The sequence below is a fragment of the Pomacea canaliculata genome, linkage group LG5, assembly GCF_003073045.1.
Source record: "Pomacea canaliculata isolate SZHN2017 linkage group LG5, ASM307304v1, whole genome shotgun sequence".
Classification (NCBI taxonomy): Eukaryota; Metazoa; Mollusca; class Gastropoda; order Architaenioglossa; family Ampullariidae; genus Pomacea; species Pomacea canaliculata.
In genome coordinates this window covers 3289561-3310760 of record NC_037594.1, presented here as the reverse complement: position 1 = coordinate 3310760, position 21200 = coordinate 3289561, and the positions used below count along the sequence as shown (strand labels likewise).

The 21200-nt window shown below is 43.1% G+C and overlaps 1 protein-coding gene across 1 annotated transcript; it reads left to right on the top strand.

Annotated features, from left to right (window-relative positions):
• Positions 1-633: 633 nt before the first annotated feature.
• LOC112564528 (cerebral peptide 1-like) lies at positions 634-20693 on the top strand. Its single transcript, XM_025239393.1, has 2 exons — positions 634-1378; positions 19927-20693. Exon 1 carries the CDS (start codon positions 827-829, stop codon positions 1349-1351), a length of 525 nt encoding a protein of 174 aa, XP_025095178.1. The 5' UTR covers positions 634-826; the 3' UTR covers positions 1352-1378; positions 19927-20693.
• The last annotated feature ends 507 nt before the right edge of the window (positions 20694-21200 follow it).

The following is a 21200-nucleotide window of genomic DNA, read 5'->3' as shown; positions in this document are numbered from 1 at the left end:
ACTTTCAACTGATGGACACTGATCGGTCAGTTTGGTCAAAATAAACTGGAGTTCTTGCGTGGACGTAATGACTGTAGATGAATGAGGAGATGACACCTGTTGTGATGAGGGTTTGGTATCTCAGCCATCAAACCTTCCTCTTCCCTGACAGCAAGAGAGTTAAGAATGCAGTGAGTCGCTTTGACTGTCGATTCCCTCCCTTCTCTTTCTCTCTCCTCTTTTCTCTCTTTTCCTCCGTTCACGTCTCTCTCCCGTTTCTCAGTTTCGTTTCGTGACACAAGCCACTCCCACAACAACCTGCGCCCACGCCGGCAGTAGTTGTTGTCGTCGCTGCAGAGCGTGGAAGTGTCGTGGCGGTAAAGGGGTGTCTCCCAAGCCCTGACCACTCCTCTCTGTTTCTCTTTCGCTCTCTCTACCTCTGTGCGTGCGTCTGTTGTATGGGTGCACGCACACACATCTCTACGTGCGTGTGTGCGTGTGTGCGTGCTCGCGCTGCTCTGCTGTCCTGCGCGCGCGCACACACACACACTGGTGCCTTTCCGCATGCGCGTGCGCGTACGCCAACACGTGCGTGACGCTCAGCCGGACGACGAGGCGGTCTTGTCCCCTATAAAAGTGTCGCAGACAGCGTCTGTGGCCTCAACGACACTAGCACCACCGTTTGTCACCAAAAACAAAGGAGCAGCAACCATCAGGCCTCTTCGTACGCCTGCCCCGTAACACTGTCGTCAGACATCATCGTTGTGCTGGGCCTGACCTCGCCAAGTGCCGCCGTCGTCGTCGTCCTCCTTCAGCTCAACGAAACTTCGACCAGACCCATCCCGTCATGCATCTTCCCCCGCAGGTATTTGGCATGAGCTTGGTGGTACTCCTAGTGCTTGCAGTCACGCTTTCCCAGGCCCATGGAGAGGTGGACCTGGCGGAAGATCGTTCCTTGGTGGACGAAGAACGACGTCAACTAGAAGAGACCTTAGGCATCAGACACTTTGCCCTCCCGCAAGCAGGGAAACGAGGGGAAGAAGAAATGAGCTCTTTGGACGAAAACTCCGAACTTGAGGACTCTCTTCTGGACGACACAGACTCTGCCTATGAAGAGAAAGAGCTGGACTTTGACAAGCGCGCCCCTGGCTGGGGTAAGAGGGCACCCGGCTGGGGCAAGCGGGCACCCGGCTGGGGCAAGAGGGCACCTGGCTGGGGCAAGCGCAGCGATCTCGACTCAGCGTGGGAAAAGCGGGCGCCTGGCTGGGGCAAACGGGCGCCTGGCTGGGGTAAAAGGGCACCAGGCTGGGGCAAAAGGGCACCAGGCTGGGGCAAAAGGGCACCAGGCTGGGGAAAGCGAGCCTACATCTGAGACGGGATGAAAAGTGCTTCTCGCAAGGTAAGCACATTATTTATTTATTTTTTTTAGAAACGTTGGCGTGTGTTTCTGGAAGCCTGAGTACAGCTGTGAATGTCTTACTTTCGCTGTGACACTTGTATCGATCAACCACGTTCTTTAAAGGTTTGTCCTTCCAACCTCTTTTTTTGCACATTTTTTTCCACATTCCCTTAGAGATTAATTTTTTAAAAATTTGGTTCAATCTTCGCTTCTTAACTGACATATGTCCAATCGTTTTTATCAATTGAAACGCTTGAATTTAACATTTTTTTCTTTGGTTGTCGCTGGTAGCAGTGCTGATTTCGACTGCTTTAAAATACAAAGCTCCACTTTATAAATATTCGACATGCAATTGGTAGTCTGTGAAGTGACTGCTTGGATATTGCTGATAACGGTCATTTTAATTTCGTTAGCAATAACGCATAGTCTTTGAAATTATCTGTAAAGTATCATCTGTGGGAGGCTTGGCAATGACATGGTTCCCTAGGTAACGTCTTCCGCTACAGAACAATCATTGACGAGCTGCAGGATCAATGCACAGTGTGCCCATAAAACATCTTTGTTACCTCTTGAGACACAGAAACACCCTGGTTTCGAGATTTCCCCTCCCCCGACCCTCAGTAAATACCACACCGTGATCGAGATGTCAAGCCAGTCCCCCTCTTCACCTCCAGATCATTCTTTTTCATTCCCTCGTAACTCCAAACCGTGACGGATAAGAAACCTGGCCAGTCTCACAAGAATGCAATGTTTCAGTTGCAGGTGATTGTACAATGGTTCAAGCAGATGGGTCGAATAAACTGAGACAAGGTTTTTTACTGCTTGTCCTGGCGCTAACTGATTTTCTCCCTGTTTCAGTACAAACGAAAATGTCGAGAGCAAATATGCGCTCAAAGCAGGAACCTGATATTCTTACCTGCAAGATGACTATTTATTTAAAAATGTTTAATGCAAAATAAACTTTAAAAAATACAAGGTTATAGATTCCGTTTAGGTATTGACGACAGGTACGGTATAAAAATGGACGAGGTATTTTCTTAGAGAGGATGACAGCAGACGATGTATTGAAGTGACTCAATAGCTCCGAGCTTCAGGTGAGTTCATCAGCTTCTTGAGTAAACATGCAACCTCGCTGTTTGTTGAAAACAGTCTCCATGGTTGTCTTTTCTACTCAAAACCGAAGTTTTTGAACGATCACACAGCTGCCGGATCTCCACCTAAAAGGTTTCAAATGTGAACGGCGTTCAGCCATCTTTTAGCAAGCGCTACATTGTTTGACCTCTTCCGCCGGAAGTGACGTTCAAGGAAGGGTGACGCTCAAAAGCGTGCGGGGGTCCATTGTCCTGGCTCGGTCGACCATTCGAAGCCATAGTTAGCAAGCCACATGATCGAGATACCTGGCAGGACTGTGTCTGGAAACGTGCACTGTGCATGAAAACCTCTCCTTGTGATGTAACCTGCCACGTGACTGGTAGGAATTCTCCCCAAACTCCCCAACTACAGGGACAGCGCAATAGACCGAAGTTTCTACACATAAAAAAGTAGTTTCTTTGAATGAATCTAATAGAAAAATTTGCTAGATTAATATTTTTCTTTTCATATAAATATATAGAGAGAGGAACTCGAACTTGTAGTTTCTCAAAGAAATCGCCTGTCGCCGACACAGGGTGGATTGGATACCGTGGGTTTAGAACTCGTCATGATCAAGTTGTTCTTTGCAAGTTGTGGTGTCTGTTTACAAGGCAGACTGCTTTTCCATGATATAACATTAGTTGCTGTCTCGGCGTAAAACACCAATTTTACTCCTCCTCCTTCCCAGAGAAACAATATTGTCCACAGGCTGTCCAAATATTGTGTCTCATGCTGTTTCCCAGAGGTCTCTTCAAGCCAAAGGTAATGCTGGTTGTCGACGATTTAGCAGCCAAATGGTTGGTTCTTTCTTCCTCCTACATTATTTAATTCCTGATAAACCTCACTTCCTGACTTGGTGCGTGCAGTCTTTTCTGTAACAGCGACTACTACTGGGAAGGATTTCCACCAGACATTGGCCCCGAAGTCATTTTCCTCCTTCTTTTATCTTCCACTAGAACATTCTAAATGTAAATGATCTTTAAACAAAGAATAGTTTACCGAAGAGTTTAAGGAATCAATTCATGGGCTTTCCAAACGCTTCCCTCGGTAAGTTCTGTTCGCCGAGTAACTCTATAAAGTGTTCTCGATCTCATCCTTCTCCATAAAGCGATAAATGCTATTTTCCCTCTAAAAAAATGACAGTGCAAATAAATATCTGCAAACTGCAACTTTATCAAATACTGAAAACACAAACGGTTCGCACTAAATAGCATAATAAACTTTCATCAGCATCAAGCATGGCTGCCGATGTCAAAGTTTTTTTCAAACATTTTGTTCCTCAGCATCTCAACCACTGCAACCACGTGCCACGTGAAATCTTTCTTCTTTCTCACGACTCCGGCGATGTTGAAGTTGTTTGCCAAACACAATAATTCCGCTGGAGTGAACTCTTACGGTGCGACGATAATTTCCGATAGGTGGCGCTGTCACTTGAGGACTGGTTGCTCTTCCGGCAATGTGATCCTCTCTTTCCGATCACGTGGAGCTCTCCCACAGCTTTGTCCTTGTAGTCTGAGCATCAAACAACTACAAATACCACCCGAGGGTGGCTGATCAAGCGGGGAAATCATTCCTAACCAGGGTGTCAGGTGTTAGTCCTCCTCTTACACAATGTTTCTAGTGCAGTCACCTTATCCATCACCTGAAAACCATTTCACAGTCTCTGGTGTATGGCTCAGTATCGGAAATGTTGAGGCTACGCAAGAAAAAACTCTTTGTGGTGGCGGTGGTGGAGGTAGTACAACAGTTATTATCCCATTTGTTACCGTTCTTGTGTCAGAACCGGAAGAAGTCTCATTGTACTTCTATCTTCGATGCTACTTTCTGCTAGCAGTAAAACAATCTTTATTCCATGTTTGTCTTTGATATGACTGCTATTGACAGTAGAACAATTCTCATGTCACTCTAATGTTTGACATTATTACTGTGAGTAGCAGAAAATGTATTATTTAAAATCGTCCTTTGGTGCGATAGGACTCCTGATTAATATTCCAGATAATAAAGGGAATGAATGAGGGCACAGAAAAGCCACCACAGAAGGCGACAGGGAGGGAGGGAGGGGTCTACGGCTCTTGGGGAGACGGTGAACTACGTCACGTGACTTATTCATGATCACAGATATAAATTATGGCTCTTGTTATGGCGTACACAGACCCTGAGACGGAGTAGAACAGGGGGACGGAGGTTCAGTGGGTACAACGATAATTTCATGAGCATCAAAGTGCTGCTAAACTCATTTATTTGAAGAGATCAGCGCGTGTTGAATTTGTTAAGGTTATTCAAATAATGTAATCTATAATTTAAAAAGGACTTTAACCGTCAGAAAAAAATTACACTGTTAATAATTTTTTTCAAGTGGGTTGCAGCTTTCATATTTGGTAATTTAAACACACTCACCTCAAACTCTTTCTTCCGAGTGCATGAATATGTGTGTGTGTGTGTGCGCGCGTGCCTGCGGGAGCGCTCGTATTTTAGTCAGCAGAATACTCGAAACGCATTATGTAATAAAGGGGTTTGCGAAGAAAAGAAAAAAAGCTTTCTAAAGATTTCTTAGCTTTGAAACACCACACTGCGGACTTGCAATGGGTGAACCTCGATCACAAAGTAAAGATTTTGAGGTTGTAATATTTGTGCTTGTCGAGGAGCCGCAGACGATAATTTTACTCAGGCGGCGCTAGTGGCTAACAATGGCTAGACTACTGTAGAAATACCAGCTCAATGATTACAATGGTTTCCCACGATTTATTCTCTTTTGTGTGTGGGATAGCATGGGAGGATATAGAGTGCCGAAACCACCGATCTCTCGTTGAGAGTAGTTTCCCCTGTTTGCGGAAGCCAGGGTATGATGGGTAATCACGGCACTTGTGTTACTGCTGACATTTCTGGTCCAGATTCTTGTCTACTTTGCCAACGAGAACGTTTATCCCTCAGTTTCCTATTGGCTGGCAATTGGTTGCTGTCCTCTGAGTCCCAGCCTCTGTCTGAGATGCAACCTTCATGCAGCGGTTACCGTTAGGCTTTGAAAAAAGCATCAAAGAAATAAAGGAATGCTAAAAGCCTTTCTGTACTTAACAAGCACTTTTGCATTTTATTATCAGAATTAAGTATTTGCCTTTCAGCGCAATAAGCTTATTCGCATATTTTTAAGAAAAGTTTATTTCTTTCTAGTTTTCTTAGAAGAATGGAGAATGTGTGATTCATTGTCGTGTTCTTCCTCTGGAAGAAAAACTCGACCTTCGCACAGTTCATCGACTTGAAATTTGTCGATTTATAGCATGTGACAAGAGGCTGTCGTGCATAAAAATTCCCGAATGTCCGCATTTATACCCTGCATGGATCGAACAGGTGATCCCTCTCTTATTCCCTGATCGACATTGTATAAGTTTTCGACGATTATTTTTCAACCTAGAAAACGCAAACACACGAACAGATGCACATACATGCATTCTCACAAAGAAATAAATACACTCGCATGCTCACACATATTTCACATACAAAAGGACAAAGCCTGGGCCGTAGCCATGATAGAGAGGTAGCACTACCTCAGGGTTAGTATAGCTACAATGTCTGTGGTTAATCTAGAGGTTTCCGCTCTTGAGTTCAATACACATCATAGACTACGTGGGGTTTGATGTAGGTAGTAGCAGAGCTAGTGCAAAATCTTGTATCCTCAAATCCTTTCAAAAGTTTTGTGACATCCGTGCTTAAATTTTTAAGTCGTAGGTGTTTTATTTTTAAATAGGTGGGCAGTTCATACATGAAAAGTGAAAATTGTTCTGTTGACGACTGTGGAGTGCAGTGTGTCTGCAGCATCAGCTCCTGCAAGCCTGACATGCTGGTGTCAGGGGAGAGCACACCCAGAGTGTCGCGGTCTGAAACCGGAATTAGGGAAATTGCCTCCTCCTCCCTGATTGCTGGAAGATAACCGAGACCGTCATTTATCCATAACTGCACCGAGAGAGCGAGTGAGCGAGAGATGGAAGAAGAGACCGAGGGAGGAAAATTAAAAAAAAATATATAAAAACCATTGACAGTGTGATGAAGGCTGTGAGGAGAGACTTACAGTTTACTAAACTTTGAAATGCACAGCTTTGTAGATATTCTAGCATGCTGTTGAGTCTTATCTTATCTTCATCAGCGATGGCTGGCTGTGTGGATGTCCATTCCTGAATAGTGCTGACTGTTCAGCTGAAAAGATTGTGCAACTAACCACCTACTGTTGATGACAAAAGTGGAAAAAAAGTAAATAAAAATTTAAAAAACATGAAAGAAACAATGCCAGCCCTTCATGCACACATACATAACAAGATTTCTTCCACAAGATCCACCCACGTGATCTTATTTAAACGGAAGTCTCATTGCAGTGGATGTGACAAGATTCGCGTTCTCTTTCGCTCCATCTCTTTCTTAATTTATCTCTCTTGCGTCTCTCGCTCTCTTTACTCCTCCTTCTTTTATCCTCTGCTGTCCTTTTTTCTCTTTCTCTCAATCTGTCTCCCTCTGTCTCCATTTCCTGAGACGCTCTGTGCCTGCTGCCAATTTTGATTGGACCCACCCACTTCATCTGTGGCGACTCCACAGGATCCAGGATCAACCATCAGCCATCTTGGAGAGCACCTGTATAGGTCAGGGTCAGAGAGATGTCAGGAAGAAGCTGTCGTTGTCCTGACGGTCTGGAAGCTGGTGGAGGTCCAGAGTGCCGGCACCCAGACTTAGAGCAGAGCCAGTATACCCGCATTAAGGGGAGAGGTCCTCATCCAGCGAGCTGAGCCTGAGTCAACAGCCTCACAATTATCTGAGTGGACTGTTGTCTCTCGTCTCGGACACTTCCGCTACACGAGGGCCTTATCACGTATGATGTATAGCCATGCGTGGTAATTGCGGTGTGGTTATTACGCATTCTTTTCTTTCATTCATTCGTTCCTTCATTTCTCCTTCTTTATTCATCCTTTTTTCTTTCTTTTTCTTTCTTTTACTTTCTTTACTCCTTTCCTTTTCAATTTTTCTTTGCGCGTGGGCGTGTGCATGATTTCATACCTCTGTGGGTGAGAAAGAGTGAAGGAGGGTGTCGATGAGTGGAGAAAGACTGTCCCTTTGGAAATCGTCGATTCGTCAGGCTGCCGAAGCAAGCGAAAATTTAATATACACAATCCCTTCATTCCACATCGTGTGCGCTCCGTCCACAAAATGTTAGCTAGCCATGCGAGAAGCAGCCGCCCTTATCTGGATAAAACTAATGCACTGAATGCCGTCCCTTGCTCTGTCCTTTATTTTCGTTATTTCAGTCTGACTTAGTTTAGTCCCTGCACCATCTGTCTGTCTGTCTGTCTGCCTGCCTGCCTGCCTGCCTGCCTGTCTGTCTGTCTGTCTGTCTGCCTGCCTGTCTGTCTGTCTGTCTGTCTGTCTGTCTGTCTGCCTTCCTGTCCGACTCCTTAGATCTTTTATTTTCTCGTTTTAATCATCCTCTGTCTTTCTCAAGTATTGCTACTCCAACCTCAGTTTAGGTTTTTTAAAATATTTTCTACTATTGTATCTTCAACTAATCCTGTCTAGGGTTAGTATGATGAAATACAAGACTGAAAATAAAATTAAGGGCTTTCATCCAGCTAAGCGCCTGAGTCGTGAGTGTTTGCAATCGGTGATAAACAATATTGTCGTCTTCAAACAGTTATTTACTTTTCTAGCGCTGTCAACAACACTAAAACTAGAATGGACTAACATAACTGAGGTCAATAGGTTATCAGTAGCTTAAGCCAACATGAACTGGTGGATAAGGGGCAGGAGAAAAGGGAAGGAGAAAGAGATAGATAGACAAAGAGAGAGTAAGACAGGAAGATGCAGAAACAGATAAACAGAGATGGGGAAACCACAAGGATTAGTATAATTGAAGTATCCTTAACTGAAAGAGGAAAGTGCGATGACAAAGAGGCCAATGATATTGACAGGCGGGTAGGTACCAGACGACGATAACAGAATAAAGGAAATTAAGCGTGGACAAGTCATGAACTCGGGTCAAAAGGAATTAGAGGAAATTTGTGTCGGAAAGGACCAGTAAATCAAGCGAAAATACTGCTAGGATGTGGGCAAAGCTAGAAATGATCGGAAAGACAATAACGTCGATGAAACAATAAAAGCAACGAAAAATACTTTGAGAGAATATAATGCATAGAATTACAGAAAGGCACTACAATTCTTCATCTTTGTCTAGCTGTCTATAGAGCCGCCCATGTAAGCCCTCCATTGATCCAGCCAGCCATCGGTGCTGCCAAGAAGCAAACATCATCTTCAGGCGACAAGCTGTTTAAGAGACTAAACCGTGGAATTCAATAAGTGAGTTAAGCAAGTGTATGACAGTAAACTGACAGACGAGAGCTCTGGTGTGTAGACCAGGAGTAGAGAGGGGACAATATTCTGTCACTTAACACGGACAAGGACACCGCCTCTTTCTGAACTGTCAGCTGGTGAGGTCCTTCTCCTTCTTTGTCCTTTTCTTGACACCCAAAGTTCTCTCTCTATCTCTGTGAAGGTTAAGGGGCATGTGACTCTCTGACCATGCGCGAAGTTCGATACTAAAAGGTCAGTTTCCTCCCAGAACTGTTTCCTTCCATCTCCACCTGTTCCCTCTATCCACCCTACTCGTTCCCCCATTCCTGCAGGCTGGTCTATCCATGCACCATTCCAGGATAGTCACATGATAAAGTATCGTCTACAGACTTTGGTTTCTGCACAGAGATACCCCATCATGATTTTTATGATTACTCAGACCACCCAGGGTAGTTCCGTCAGACCCGTTTCCTCCTGACAAGCTGTACCACAGCTGCCAAACCAACATTTTGAGCAGTTAATGAGGCCGACTGCAAACCTGTGTGTAAGCAAGAAAACGAGAATACAACCATAGGGAAGGACAATAGTTATTACATCCTCATCCTTTAACTAAGCCGAGTGATGTCGGTCCATGTTTCTGATTACTGTTCTTCCCAGAGATGTCACTGTTGTAAAGTTTCTGGGATTTTTAAGGATGGAGGGTGGACAGGCAGGCAGGCAGGCAGGCAGGCAGGCAGGAAGACAGACAGACAGACAGACAGACAGACAGACAGACAGACAGACAGACAGACAGACAGACAGACAGACAGACAGACAGACAGACAGACAGACCATATGATTGAGTGGGATCGAAAAGACAAATCCGTGGACAAGAAGACTATCTCTTTGTAACCTGTGAGATAGAACGAAAGTATATTAAACAAATTCTTAAACGGGACCCGACTCGATCCCGCTACAACCTTCTGTGTTATCTCTTCATCTTTTTTCCTGTCTGCTCATCCTCGCACCCAGCAGCTGTTGTAGTAGCCGCGCTGTGCTGTCGTTGCTTCTGCAGCTGCTGTTTCATTAACACCGTCTTTCCTTTGTCTGTTGACCCAGGCTGAGAGTTGAGAGCTCAGGGTTCACAGGCATGCGCAGTTATTGACACAAGGACTCCTCCAGTAGTCTGTGGAGTATTTCATCACCTGCTCCAATAACTTGATCGCAGATAAGCCATACATATATTGATAATTAACTTAAGTCTCAGGTAAACTTTAATGAATAACAAATGAAATTCATTAGTTTGGATAAAGAGTTTACTTCTCCAAAAACAGTTTTTGAACCTGTCTGTCAACTCGATAGAATTACCAAGTAGCAGGTGTTAAAACGACTCGTTAGGGAAACACCTTTTTTAAAGCTATTAGACGAGAAAGTATTCATTTATTTCAATTTATCAGTCTTTTTTTTTCACTTACTTAAACCCTCGGCAGCATCTAGTGTGTCTGGCATCGAACGCAAAAAGCATCACAATGGTAGATTAGTCACACGTGATCGGCCTTGTACCCTCGCCCTGATAACACCCTCTGAACTTTTACCACTCACAACAAACAGTCCATCGGACCAGCCATCCAATGTTATCAAAGAGAGACGTCTGGAAAAGTCCTCCCAGAGGAAATGAAGGTGGAAATAGTATTAGACACTGACTTTCAAAGCAAATGTGAAAGGTAGACTACTAACCCCCCAAAGGTGTGTACAGTCTGTAACTCTTGTCGTCCAAAGTTACTCGTCCTGGCAGGTGTTCCTGCTCAGAAAAGACAGGAGAGAAATGTGCGTGAACACAGAATACTTCTTGCGTACTCGAGGTGGTCCGACTAAAAAACAAAGTGAAGAAGGTATTATAATAGGTATGAAAGCCCCATTTATTTATTTGCTAAGACAAAATGTATAATTATCCTAATTTACTAGTCCGTCTTTCTGCCTGGGGGTGGGAAGCGAACCTGAACGCTTTTGTCTTAAACTGGGAAGAGTGCATGTGAGAAAACATCCTCCTGTGCACATGTTGGTTGTCAGTGCTGCTGGTAAGCCAGTTTACCTCTCATCAAAGAACACAGAACCAACGCCGAAGTTCACAGACGACAGGAAGCTCAAGTGCGAGAATCCAACACACTCTGCTGTCCAGAGTGCTCCCCCTTTTTTGCGGAAGTGACCGATCCGCCATTACTTGTAGTGACGCATAACCTCGCGTCGGGACTCGTCACAGCCATGGTTAACAAGGGTCAGTAGGTCGCGAGTTAATTGGCTTCAACGTGAGTAATGATAAAGACCTCGGCAGGCGAGAAACACGAACTTCGCGAGAAAACATGGGACTTCCGGGTCGTTGCCTAGGTTTCCGTTAGACCAGGCTGCGGCGTCTGGGTGATGAGGATGGTCATGGCGATCCTTTCTCTAAGATTTCGGGAAGCTTATCTCCTTATGTTGGACCAAAGGCGTCAACGCTCATGTAATCTTCTCTCCTCTGGGGGGCAGGTTCTCCACCCACCCATCTAATTCTAGAGAGAGACATCATCAAAGCTTATGATTCCAATTTTTTCTTTTCGTTGAAATGTTCTCATAACCTAATTCCCCAGATGATGACGAAGCTATATACAGGGGTTATCCCGAACTGCTTTGCTTAATTAAATCCATCTGACTTGAAGACGGATTACGCCCGGTAATTAATTATTTAATCAATGTCCTAACTTACATTAAAGTTTATTTATATTCTGTTGTTTGGTAACCGACATTTATTTTAACTCTGTAGCTCTAAGTATAATTAACATTGCCTCGGTTTTCTTACATTCGTGCAGCAGCAGCATGTTTGTGACGTGTCGTGTCTATGCTTTTCTACCCTCCGCTGTCGAGAGCTCTTCCGTCTCAGCACGTGCGACATGAATACGATTTGTTCGCTGCCGATGTTTGAATTCTCGCCGTTAAAAGACTGTCAGTGATGCTGTGGGTGATTGGTGTCTTGCCTTATCTTGTCGGATCCATGCGAAGGATCGACACCCTTGCTTTAAATTTCCACGAAAACGTGTCACGTGGTCGAGAAAGTCCTTTGTCAGCATAACTCCTATGGCAGCGATTATCTCCCTGCCGAAGACTCTCGAACAGCAGAGGAGGGCGCTGGTCCTTTATTTCCATATCTAACTTTGTTAAAACTCCTGGCTTGAGGGGAGGCGAACCTTGGGTCGTCTTAGTCTTTGATCCAATCTCTGGCAGCGCTTCCTCGCGCTTGACTCAATGGCGAGCGGCAAAACCTGGCGAAAAAGCTTAACAGCTTGCGGCAAAGTGGCAAAAAAGAAAGAAAAAGAAGTATTGTCCCTAAATAAGCTGATTTTTGACCTTTGTGAGGCTTCGACACAAGAAATGCCAGAATGCCCCCGGCATGTATCGATGCCTTTTGCAGAGTTTTCAGTTTGGGGTCATCTTCCGCTTTGGCCGGGCACGCTCCTGGCGGCAGCCAATGAACGACACGGGCGACTTTTGTGGCGAAACGAGTTACACGCCGGCAGGTGGCGCTGTCGCGAAAAAGTCCCACAAAATGACGCCAATCCTCACGCGCACACATGCCACCCACTCTTTGCGCATGCGCACTACAGCACTAGGCACATGGGAGCGAATGAAAGGCAAAAGGAAAAGGAAATACAATGAGCACAACTCACGAAAAAACGACCTTGAAACGGATTCTTGATGAAATGAGTTGTGTCTCGACGGACAACGGCTTGGAGGTCTTGAGGTTTGCTGCACTCTAAAGGGATTAGTTGCGATGAGCAGCTGGTGGGAAAAAACGAACAAGTAAAAGTATCACAGCGCATTTTAATTTCTGTCTCTTTTGTTTGTGAGCGCTGGCGAGGAAAATTCTTTTATTTCCCTGCGCACTGGAAGCTGTGTCAAGATGCGCAAAGCACTGTGGGATGTCACGTGACTGTAACCCAGGAACGGAGAAAAATCTTATGTAATCGATGGAATTCTTTTCTTAATGTAGTCGACCAGTTTACTCAGCGTGTTTCTCTCTCTCTCTCTCACATATATATACACACACGCAGACAGACTGAAGGAGAGAGGGCCGAATTGACACACAAACAGATAGAGAGATAGAAAGGGAGCTAAGAATAGCAAGCACTGTTTTGCTAGAAAGGGTGGTAATGTAATAATACTGTCCAAATGACTAAATTCCACTTTCTTATAACATTAACGTCAACTTTATTAACTGTAGTTGTTGAAAAACATTCCTGAAAGGAGAAAGAAAAACATAAAAAACCTCCATAAACAACTTACCGTAATGGAAAACATTTTCTAAAACATTTAGGAAAGAGCAAGAAAGAATTTTCTTTACACGTTTAAAACATCAGCAACAGCATTAAAACACTTGGAAAAACTGGCTTAAAGGAGAAGGCAAGTCAATCGGTAAGTTAGGCTTAAATAGTAGATATTGAGCTGAATCATGTCCAAGCAACATTTCGCGTAGAGAAACGATCGCTCACAATTGTGTCTCCTTGAAGTCAGCGCCGCCATCTTTACAAACTCTTTCGAGGAAGAAAACAAAACTGACTCTAATCGGGTCCAATGGTTAAAAAAAAGAAAGTATCAAGCGAGGTTGGAGTAATGTCTAAAACCTACATGACACCTCCCCCAACAAAAGCAAACAAGACAACAACACAAAAAAGGGTCGAGTGATGCTGCAAAGATGTTGGCAGTTTTGCCGACGGGTCAGTGTGACTTTGTTTATCGCCTTAAAACTATTTTGTTGCTGTCTTTAACTTTATCCTCTGACTCGCCAGTGAACTCTGATTCATTCACCTTTGTCTTCACTGCACAATGCCCACATCCAGGTGCCGGTGGCTGGCAGCTCTCTTCCACACGACGGTTCGCAAGGGTCACCCAACAACATGGCGGCCTATTTGAACTTGTGTTTGTGATGCGAGTGTGATCGTTTTGCTTCCTGACATTTTGCTCGGGTATGATTCATCCCAGCTCCTGTTAAGTAAGCCCAACTTACCAATCGTGCCCGAATAAAATTTCGGGTAGCAAAATTATCATCGGTATCCATTACTTGGTCCCCGCTCACTATTTGACTTGCCTTTCCCTTTAAGTCTTATATGGCATCGCACTCTTAGTGAGGAGACAGTAAGATTCTTCACCTCATTGCTGTCTGTAGAATGTTCTCGTATCTGAGTATTACAGCAAAGCATCTCTTGAATGATTTTTTTTTAAACATTTTTTATTCGTGTTTTATCGTTGGCGGGGGAGTTGATAATAACAAATCTTGTGCAAGTTCTGGAGGACTGCTAAAATAAGCACTCATCGGCTAAGGTGGATAATCATGAATAATTGGTGGGATGGCGAAAGATGTTGCTTGATGGAGATCATGGTACTAAATATAGACTGCAATGTGGGATGGAAATCAGGATACTTCCCTAAAATTAAAATAATTATTTAAATCGATTTGAAAATAGTTTGTATGCAAGCAGAAAATGGCGCTACAGTTGAGTTCATAGTCAATATTTTTGTACCACCATCTAGTCATGAACCTTGAAGTGCATCTTATACATAAGTAAATAGTAAGATAAATTCTGGAAAATTTTCGGAAAGTTGCTGGAAAAATGCTGGAATTAAGTTGGATTTATGTCGGAATCAAGCTGAGAGCCATGTAGACATGAGGTTTATAAGCGCGTGCTTAGTGGTGTCTTCCATCCGCCCTCGTCGACGACGACGACGATGATGAAGAGGATGATATTATTATTATAGTCAATGGAAGAAGCTTTTAATGTTTAATATTCTCAAGGTTTCACCTGACATTTCTGGTGATTTTGATTTTCTCGTTTTGACTGCCCCTCCCCTCTTGGTAAACCCAGCAAACTCTCTTTGTTTTTCTTTCATTTTATCCTGACAGTGAGATGTGACATAATAGAGTTTCGTCTTTCAAATACACGCAAAACATGGCTTAATTTTTTTAAGAAACTAAAATATTTTTACAAAAAATTTTCTTGCAAGTGCAACAACTTTGATGCCGCTGCTTGCCGTAATTTAAAATTATTTTTAATCAGTAAAGAAATATGACAAAATTCCAAAGGCTTGGATCACGGTCTTGCAAATGCGGGTCTTCCAGTTTGGGCAAAAATGTCTGCCGCTTTTTTTCTGCGGATACGACAACGAGATTATGGTTTCACGATGTTGCCTCAGAAGGACAGTCTTAATTAACGTCCAGAGTTATGTCCACTGCCCATTAGAGTTGCCTCCCCTGGGATGCGCAGCCGCGACACTCTCTGTCTCCTCCTGTGAGCTGCTGACAAGCTACTTACATCAGCTCCCTCCACCAGATGCACTTCTGATGGCCTTTTGCTTCCCCCCTTGTCAATAGTTTTGATGTAAAACACTTGTAATCCAATTGGATCAAGTTGTCGGGGAGCTTGTTGTGTTAGGAATATCAAGTCTGCCATCGTCCTTCTAGTCTGCTAAACATCAGTCTCAAATGTCTTCCTGTCTCACAATTTGTCGCTCTTGACCACACCACAGCCTGACGATCATGATATGCAGTCTCTCTATCTAATCGACTTTAGAATATCGCCTTCCTCCTTTCTTCTGAAGGAGTTTACAGCCGAGTTTTTTCTCGTCCCTGTTTCCTCTTAAATGCCTGCTTCTGTCTGCAATTCTCACTTTAATAGACATATTTGGGACGAACCAGTGGTTGTTCTTCACCATTATACATTGCCACTTTGAAGCTTCTGTGTGGTTGAACTTTCTAGAAACGAAAGTCAATGTTCTTATTAACAACAAACTTCTTTTCTGATTCTCTATTGCCCGGACTAGAAGCCTAAGTCTTTATGCTTGTGGTTATGATTCTGTTTCAGAGTTAGTCTCCCTTTTCTTGTGTTAGTTCTCTCCCTTCGTAGGCTGTGCCAGCCTGGTGTTCCAGTCACTTATCTAACCAGCTTGGGAGGTGATGGTAACAGAATAAACCAAAATTCTGTCTGGTCTCTAGTAGGACTACTAACACAAACATTATTGGACTCTGACCAATAAGACAGAAGACTGTAGTACACACTGTGGTATCTCGTGATAGTCGTCGATGTTTGCCAAGGGGAAACAAGACCAAACATCTGCTGCTGGAGTCTGCGATGTCTCCATAGCTAGTCAATACGAGTTTCCACCTGCCAATTAAAAGAGATCCTTCTTCTGTGACACCAGAATGATTGTACAATGGGTTGGCTGAAAGTTTCTCTCTATCAGATAAACAGAACATGTGTTAGTGCAGCGGTAGAATGTTCACTGTTCTCTCTCTAATAGTGAAAATTGTAAGGTCATCGGTTCAAACCTCGTCTCAGGACACTTTTTTTTACAAGTGTTTTACGTAGTATCCACCCCACCCACCTGTATTCCGATTTCTCTTCCTCCCACATCTTCCACAAAATCCCCTTTAGGTAAAACCCTTTTCTAGTAACCAATCAGTCGTGCTGACGGTCTCCTGTTGCCCCTAAAGTCTTGTTGACCACTGGCCGTCTCCGGCATTGTAAGTAGTCTGTCACATCAACGGCGCGATTAGGAAGGTTAATTGAGGTGACGTGGCTTCCACGCGACTAATAACTTTATGGTAATTTATTCCCCGCTTGTTCCTCCTCTGATGGCGAGGTAATCCAATTTCACTTCATTGGAATTCTTCACTGCGTTTCGCCTCTTGATTTTCGCCTGAGATCAATCTGTCACAAGAAAGACTTTGCCAGGAGACGTTTCTAATGGTTACATGCTTGAACACAGAGTTTTGTTGCTGCAGTTAGTTTAAACCTCCGGGCTCCGGGGCACGTGCGTTCTTATCTCCCCTTCCCACTCCCCCTTTTTTAAGGTAAAAATTCCCTGCAGGGCCCCTTCCTATTTCTGAAACTGAAGGTTTTATTTGTAAAAAGAACATATCAACCATGCTGACATCATTAACACTACTCCCTCGACCAGCGTCTCGACGGCGCAACTACAGCAGCACATGGACAGACAGTCCTGCTCGCGCTGGACACGGAGACAAACCGACAATGAAAGAGGTAGACGAAAGGATAAGTAGGTAGGACATGTCTGGTAGTTCCCAGAGTAGATATGCATGTTGGCTGATATATAAATTGTAACCAAAAAAAACTTTTTCTTGTAAGGTTTACGTTCGCTCATACCCTACCCCCATACCTTCTCGAAACATCTTAATTAAAATGTCGGGTTTCATCTTCGCGAAATGGACCTGTGAAACAGCTGGAGACTCTGTCGCAATCCTGGGAGCAAGAAGACCGCCTGGTCATTATTCTCTTCTTTAAGGTCTGGCACCCGAAAGTGTTGTGAGAAAAAACGACTGCTCGGTGGCTGAAGAGTGCTTGTTCACGTCATCGCTAGCTGCCATCTTCTTTTTTCCGTTTTTTGGCATGTCTGTCCTGGTGTCCTCGTAATTAGACTTCATCCAGAGTTGTATTTATACCTGCCAGGGACGGATGCTGGCTGCATTTGCAAGCTTCCCTCGTCATAATTCGTTAAGCTTATTTTTTAATGTATGTCGGCATCCTGCTGGAATGATGAGTTTCTGGGAGTAATCATTGCTTTACATCTTTCCTTCCTCCACAACTTTACAGCCCGTAAGAGATGCAGGATAGATAAACCATGTTGTTTGGTGAAGGGGCAAGTCGAAACTAGTGTCCCTCTTTCCTATTTGTTACATTCAAAACATAATATTTTGCAATATCCTCATCACGCTCCCTCTATGTGTGTTTTGTGTTTGGGCTTAATAAATATTTGATGTCAAGTTTAATGGTGATTCGATGTGTGTGTGTGTGTGTGTGTTTGTGTGTGATAGAGGGAGACCTTTTCAGGATTCCTTATTAAAGAAATTTCTATTAATGTTCCCATGATGTGTAGTAATTGGACCGAGCGCTGGAACAGTGGTATGAGCGACGGTGGGTTTGAACCGAAGGACCTCCTGTCGAGATGTGGCGACCATTCAGGCCAGGAGACTTGCGGCTAAGAACATAAAACAAAAATAAGAATAGCAGAGAAGAAAAGTAATAATAAAATAGTTTTCATTTTTTAAAATACTTTTGTGAAAGTAATTATGGAACAGATGGGAAGGTAAAAACATCTGGTCATGGTCAGCAGGAAACCATACGTGGAAGGCGCAGTTCTTTTCTTTTTATTCCTATATATATAATATTATAGGCAAAAAGAAATGAACATTATTTTGTATGCTTGTCAATATTTGACAGTCTCGACGAGATTTAAACTGATAAACTTCTGGGTCATTGTGTGTATTTTTATAGAATAACCAGTGGAACCTTTGTCATGACCAGAGCTAATTCTCCAGCTATTGATTATCCTTAATTAATTATAGTCTAGAACATATTAAAGTATATAGATATTGAAGATATACAAAATTATAAATATACTGAACTACTCTCTCTTCTAAGCGGACCAGTAGATATCCATGATGTAGTTTTGGATGAATTAATTCCCAAGTGCGATAATTTTTGAGAATAATGTGAGGAAGACCTAAAAGATGTTCTTTGATTTCCATCAAAAACAACTCCAGTGTCATACACGACAGGGAGGTGGAAGGTTTCCATCTTTCAAATACCTGGGCACCATCTTTGACAGGAGGCTTCGCTGGCATTTCAACACTTAAACTGTCATGAAGAACTTCAACAGCATCTCTTCCTTCTCCGGAAGCTGGTCTTTCTCTGTCTCCCAGCAATTTCCTGAGTTCTCTTACAGCTCGCTCATAGAGACCATGCTGTCCTTCTCGTTTATCTGTTTTTACAATAATGTATGGTGAAGGACAAGAACAGCTTACACAGTGTTGTATCCACCTGCTCCAAAGTGATTGGGACAGCTCAGAGTGCTCTTCACACTCTGAATAACAGGCAGACACTTCTGAAAGTGTTTGAAATATTTCTTGGTGACAGACATATCCTGTCGGGAGAATTTTTCCAACTCGCATGGCGCAACCGATTCTGTGTAACTTAATGGACCAACAGACCAGAACACTCTCCAGCATTTTGTGAATGAACTTAAATATTAACCTGTAAATCCAAATAATGCCTGGATACCTTTTCTAGAAAACAATTTTTTGCCTGTCTGAAAATGTACCAGGTTCATTTAATCTTCAGTCTTCACAGCATTTTCCTTTCAGCTGTCCTTGGTCTTCTTGTCAAATTGATTTCTTAAACTAACTTCCTCTTTGACTTTCTTAACGGCTCCTCGTGTTACCTACCAACATCTCTAGTATTCCTTCGAGGGCCAAAATTAACTTATTCAATACGGAATTTTGTTTTGATGACGTGCTGTATACTTTCGTTAAGAGGTAAACACGATCACAACAAAATAAAAAATCTGTGCTGAGGAAGATTAAGAGGCCAGTGTCCAGCATCATTTCAGACAAAAACTCAGGTGTGTGGGTATGTGTGGGTATGTATGGGTATGTACGGGTATGTATGCTTGTTTTAGGCCTATTTCAGAATTCTGTGCCATTTCTCGACAGACATCATATCAGAAGACAGAGGGAATCAATATTCACATCTTTCCTTCTCTTTCCATCGCCACTGTCTGATTGTGGACACAGCATCGCTCTCTAAGGAATAAAACAACATTGCACGTGCGTGCAGGGCGGAGAAGCACGCGCAGCTGCGATCTGCTACTCCGTGCGTGCACTCGGTCTTGACAATCAGTTAGAGAGACAATCAAGCAAACACTGCTTTGCTTTAATTATACCCACTTTAACTATCAAGTTGAGGTCACTTAAGGAACTTAAGTCAAAGTTTAAAGAAACAGTTAAAAGATATTTACAAATATTTCACAAGTGACGGTTGTTGGAGCGGAGAGAGTCCTACTCACGAGCTATAAAACCTCTGGTTTATATATTTATATATGGATTGTGGGTGTATGTGTGTGAGGGATGTTCGAATGTCATCAGCTCTTTCAAACAAATGTCCATCACAACTACGACCTGCTGATAAGGATGCTGTCTTAACCCCGATGTATCCAATGTATCAGCGGGATTTGTTTAACCTGTTATCCTATCTTCTGTCATCCTTATGTCAAGTTTTCTTTGTTTTCAGGACACTCTTTGACTGGAAGTAACGTGCGGAAGAGAACAGTTGACGATGACTTCTGACAGGAAAAGCAGCATCCATCTTCACTTCACTTACAGACACAAAGACCCTCTGATCTGTTCTGCCTGTAGGTGGCGCTACTGTGTTGTGCGACTTGGCGAGCAGACTACTCACTCCTGAACTCACAGGCGTTGGAAACGTCACAACAGACGGTTATGAACATCAAACTGTCACAATTATTGCTGATTCTTACTGATGAGTAAAGCAGTCGGATCTACTCACAGAAACATCAAAATGTCTTTTTCGTGAAAGTAGAATTTATTTTTATTTCTGGAATACGACAATCGTAAACACTTTCTTAACATTCTCCTGTAGCCTGTTACAGTTTTGTCAGTGACCTTTTCTCTTGTACAATTGGTTGTGGGATTAACTTCTGACTTATCTTACCTCTCGTCTCCTCTCTTCTTGTTATCCCTCATTTGAATACGCTTTGTCACGTGACTCCTGTCTGCACTTTCAACGATCGCTTCGACAACGGTCAGGATCATCTTGATTAACTTGTTATTGTGAGTAGAAAGTGTGGAGATATTTATTATATGCATGTTTAAATCCCAGTCTCCTTTTTCCTGCTGCTGGGGGGTTTCTGTAGAGAGAAAAACAATTGACTGTTAACTGTAATCACATCGCTGTCTGAGTCGCAAGATGAAGCTCAATCGTCTCCTTGTGCTCTTCCGAGGTGGTTCCATGAATAAAGATTGTATGTTCTAAAGAAACCACTTGTTGTCCGGTGAATGCGAGGATGCTGTGACTGTCGGAGTGCTGAGCTGTTCTTTTAGAATTGTTAGAACACCAATATTTTGATATACACTATTTGTTCAAGGTTCTTTCATTCAGACGTAACAACAACGGGTGGAAGATAAATGAAGGTTCCTTTTATTCTTTTACCCTAATTACTCTTAAACGACTGAGCAAATAACACATGAAGGAAAGACTAACAATCTGCTTGGAAGTGAGCGCATATAAAATAAAAAAAAAAAAAAGAAAAAAAAGAAAGAAAAAAAAAGAAAGAGAGAAAGAAAGAAACAGAGAAAGAACAAGGGACAAAAAACATTGTTGGATAATACAAACTTCTAATGTGTGGCTGTTTTACGAGAGAGATATCCTCTCGCACATTGAAACTTGGGGTCAAAGAAGCATCGTGAAACATGAAAAACCACAATTTTCCAGTTTCTGTTGTCCAGCTTAATCTATATTTAACGAGTGAGAAAGCTCTACTGCGC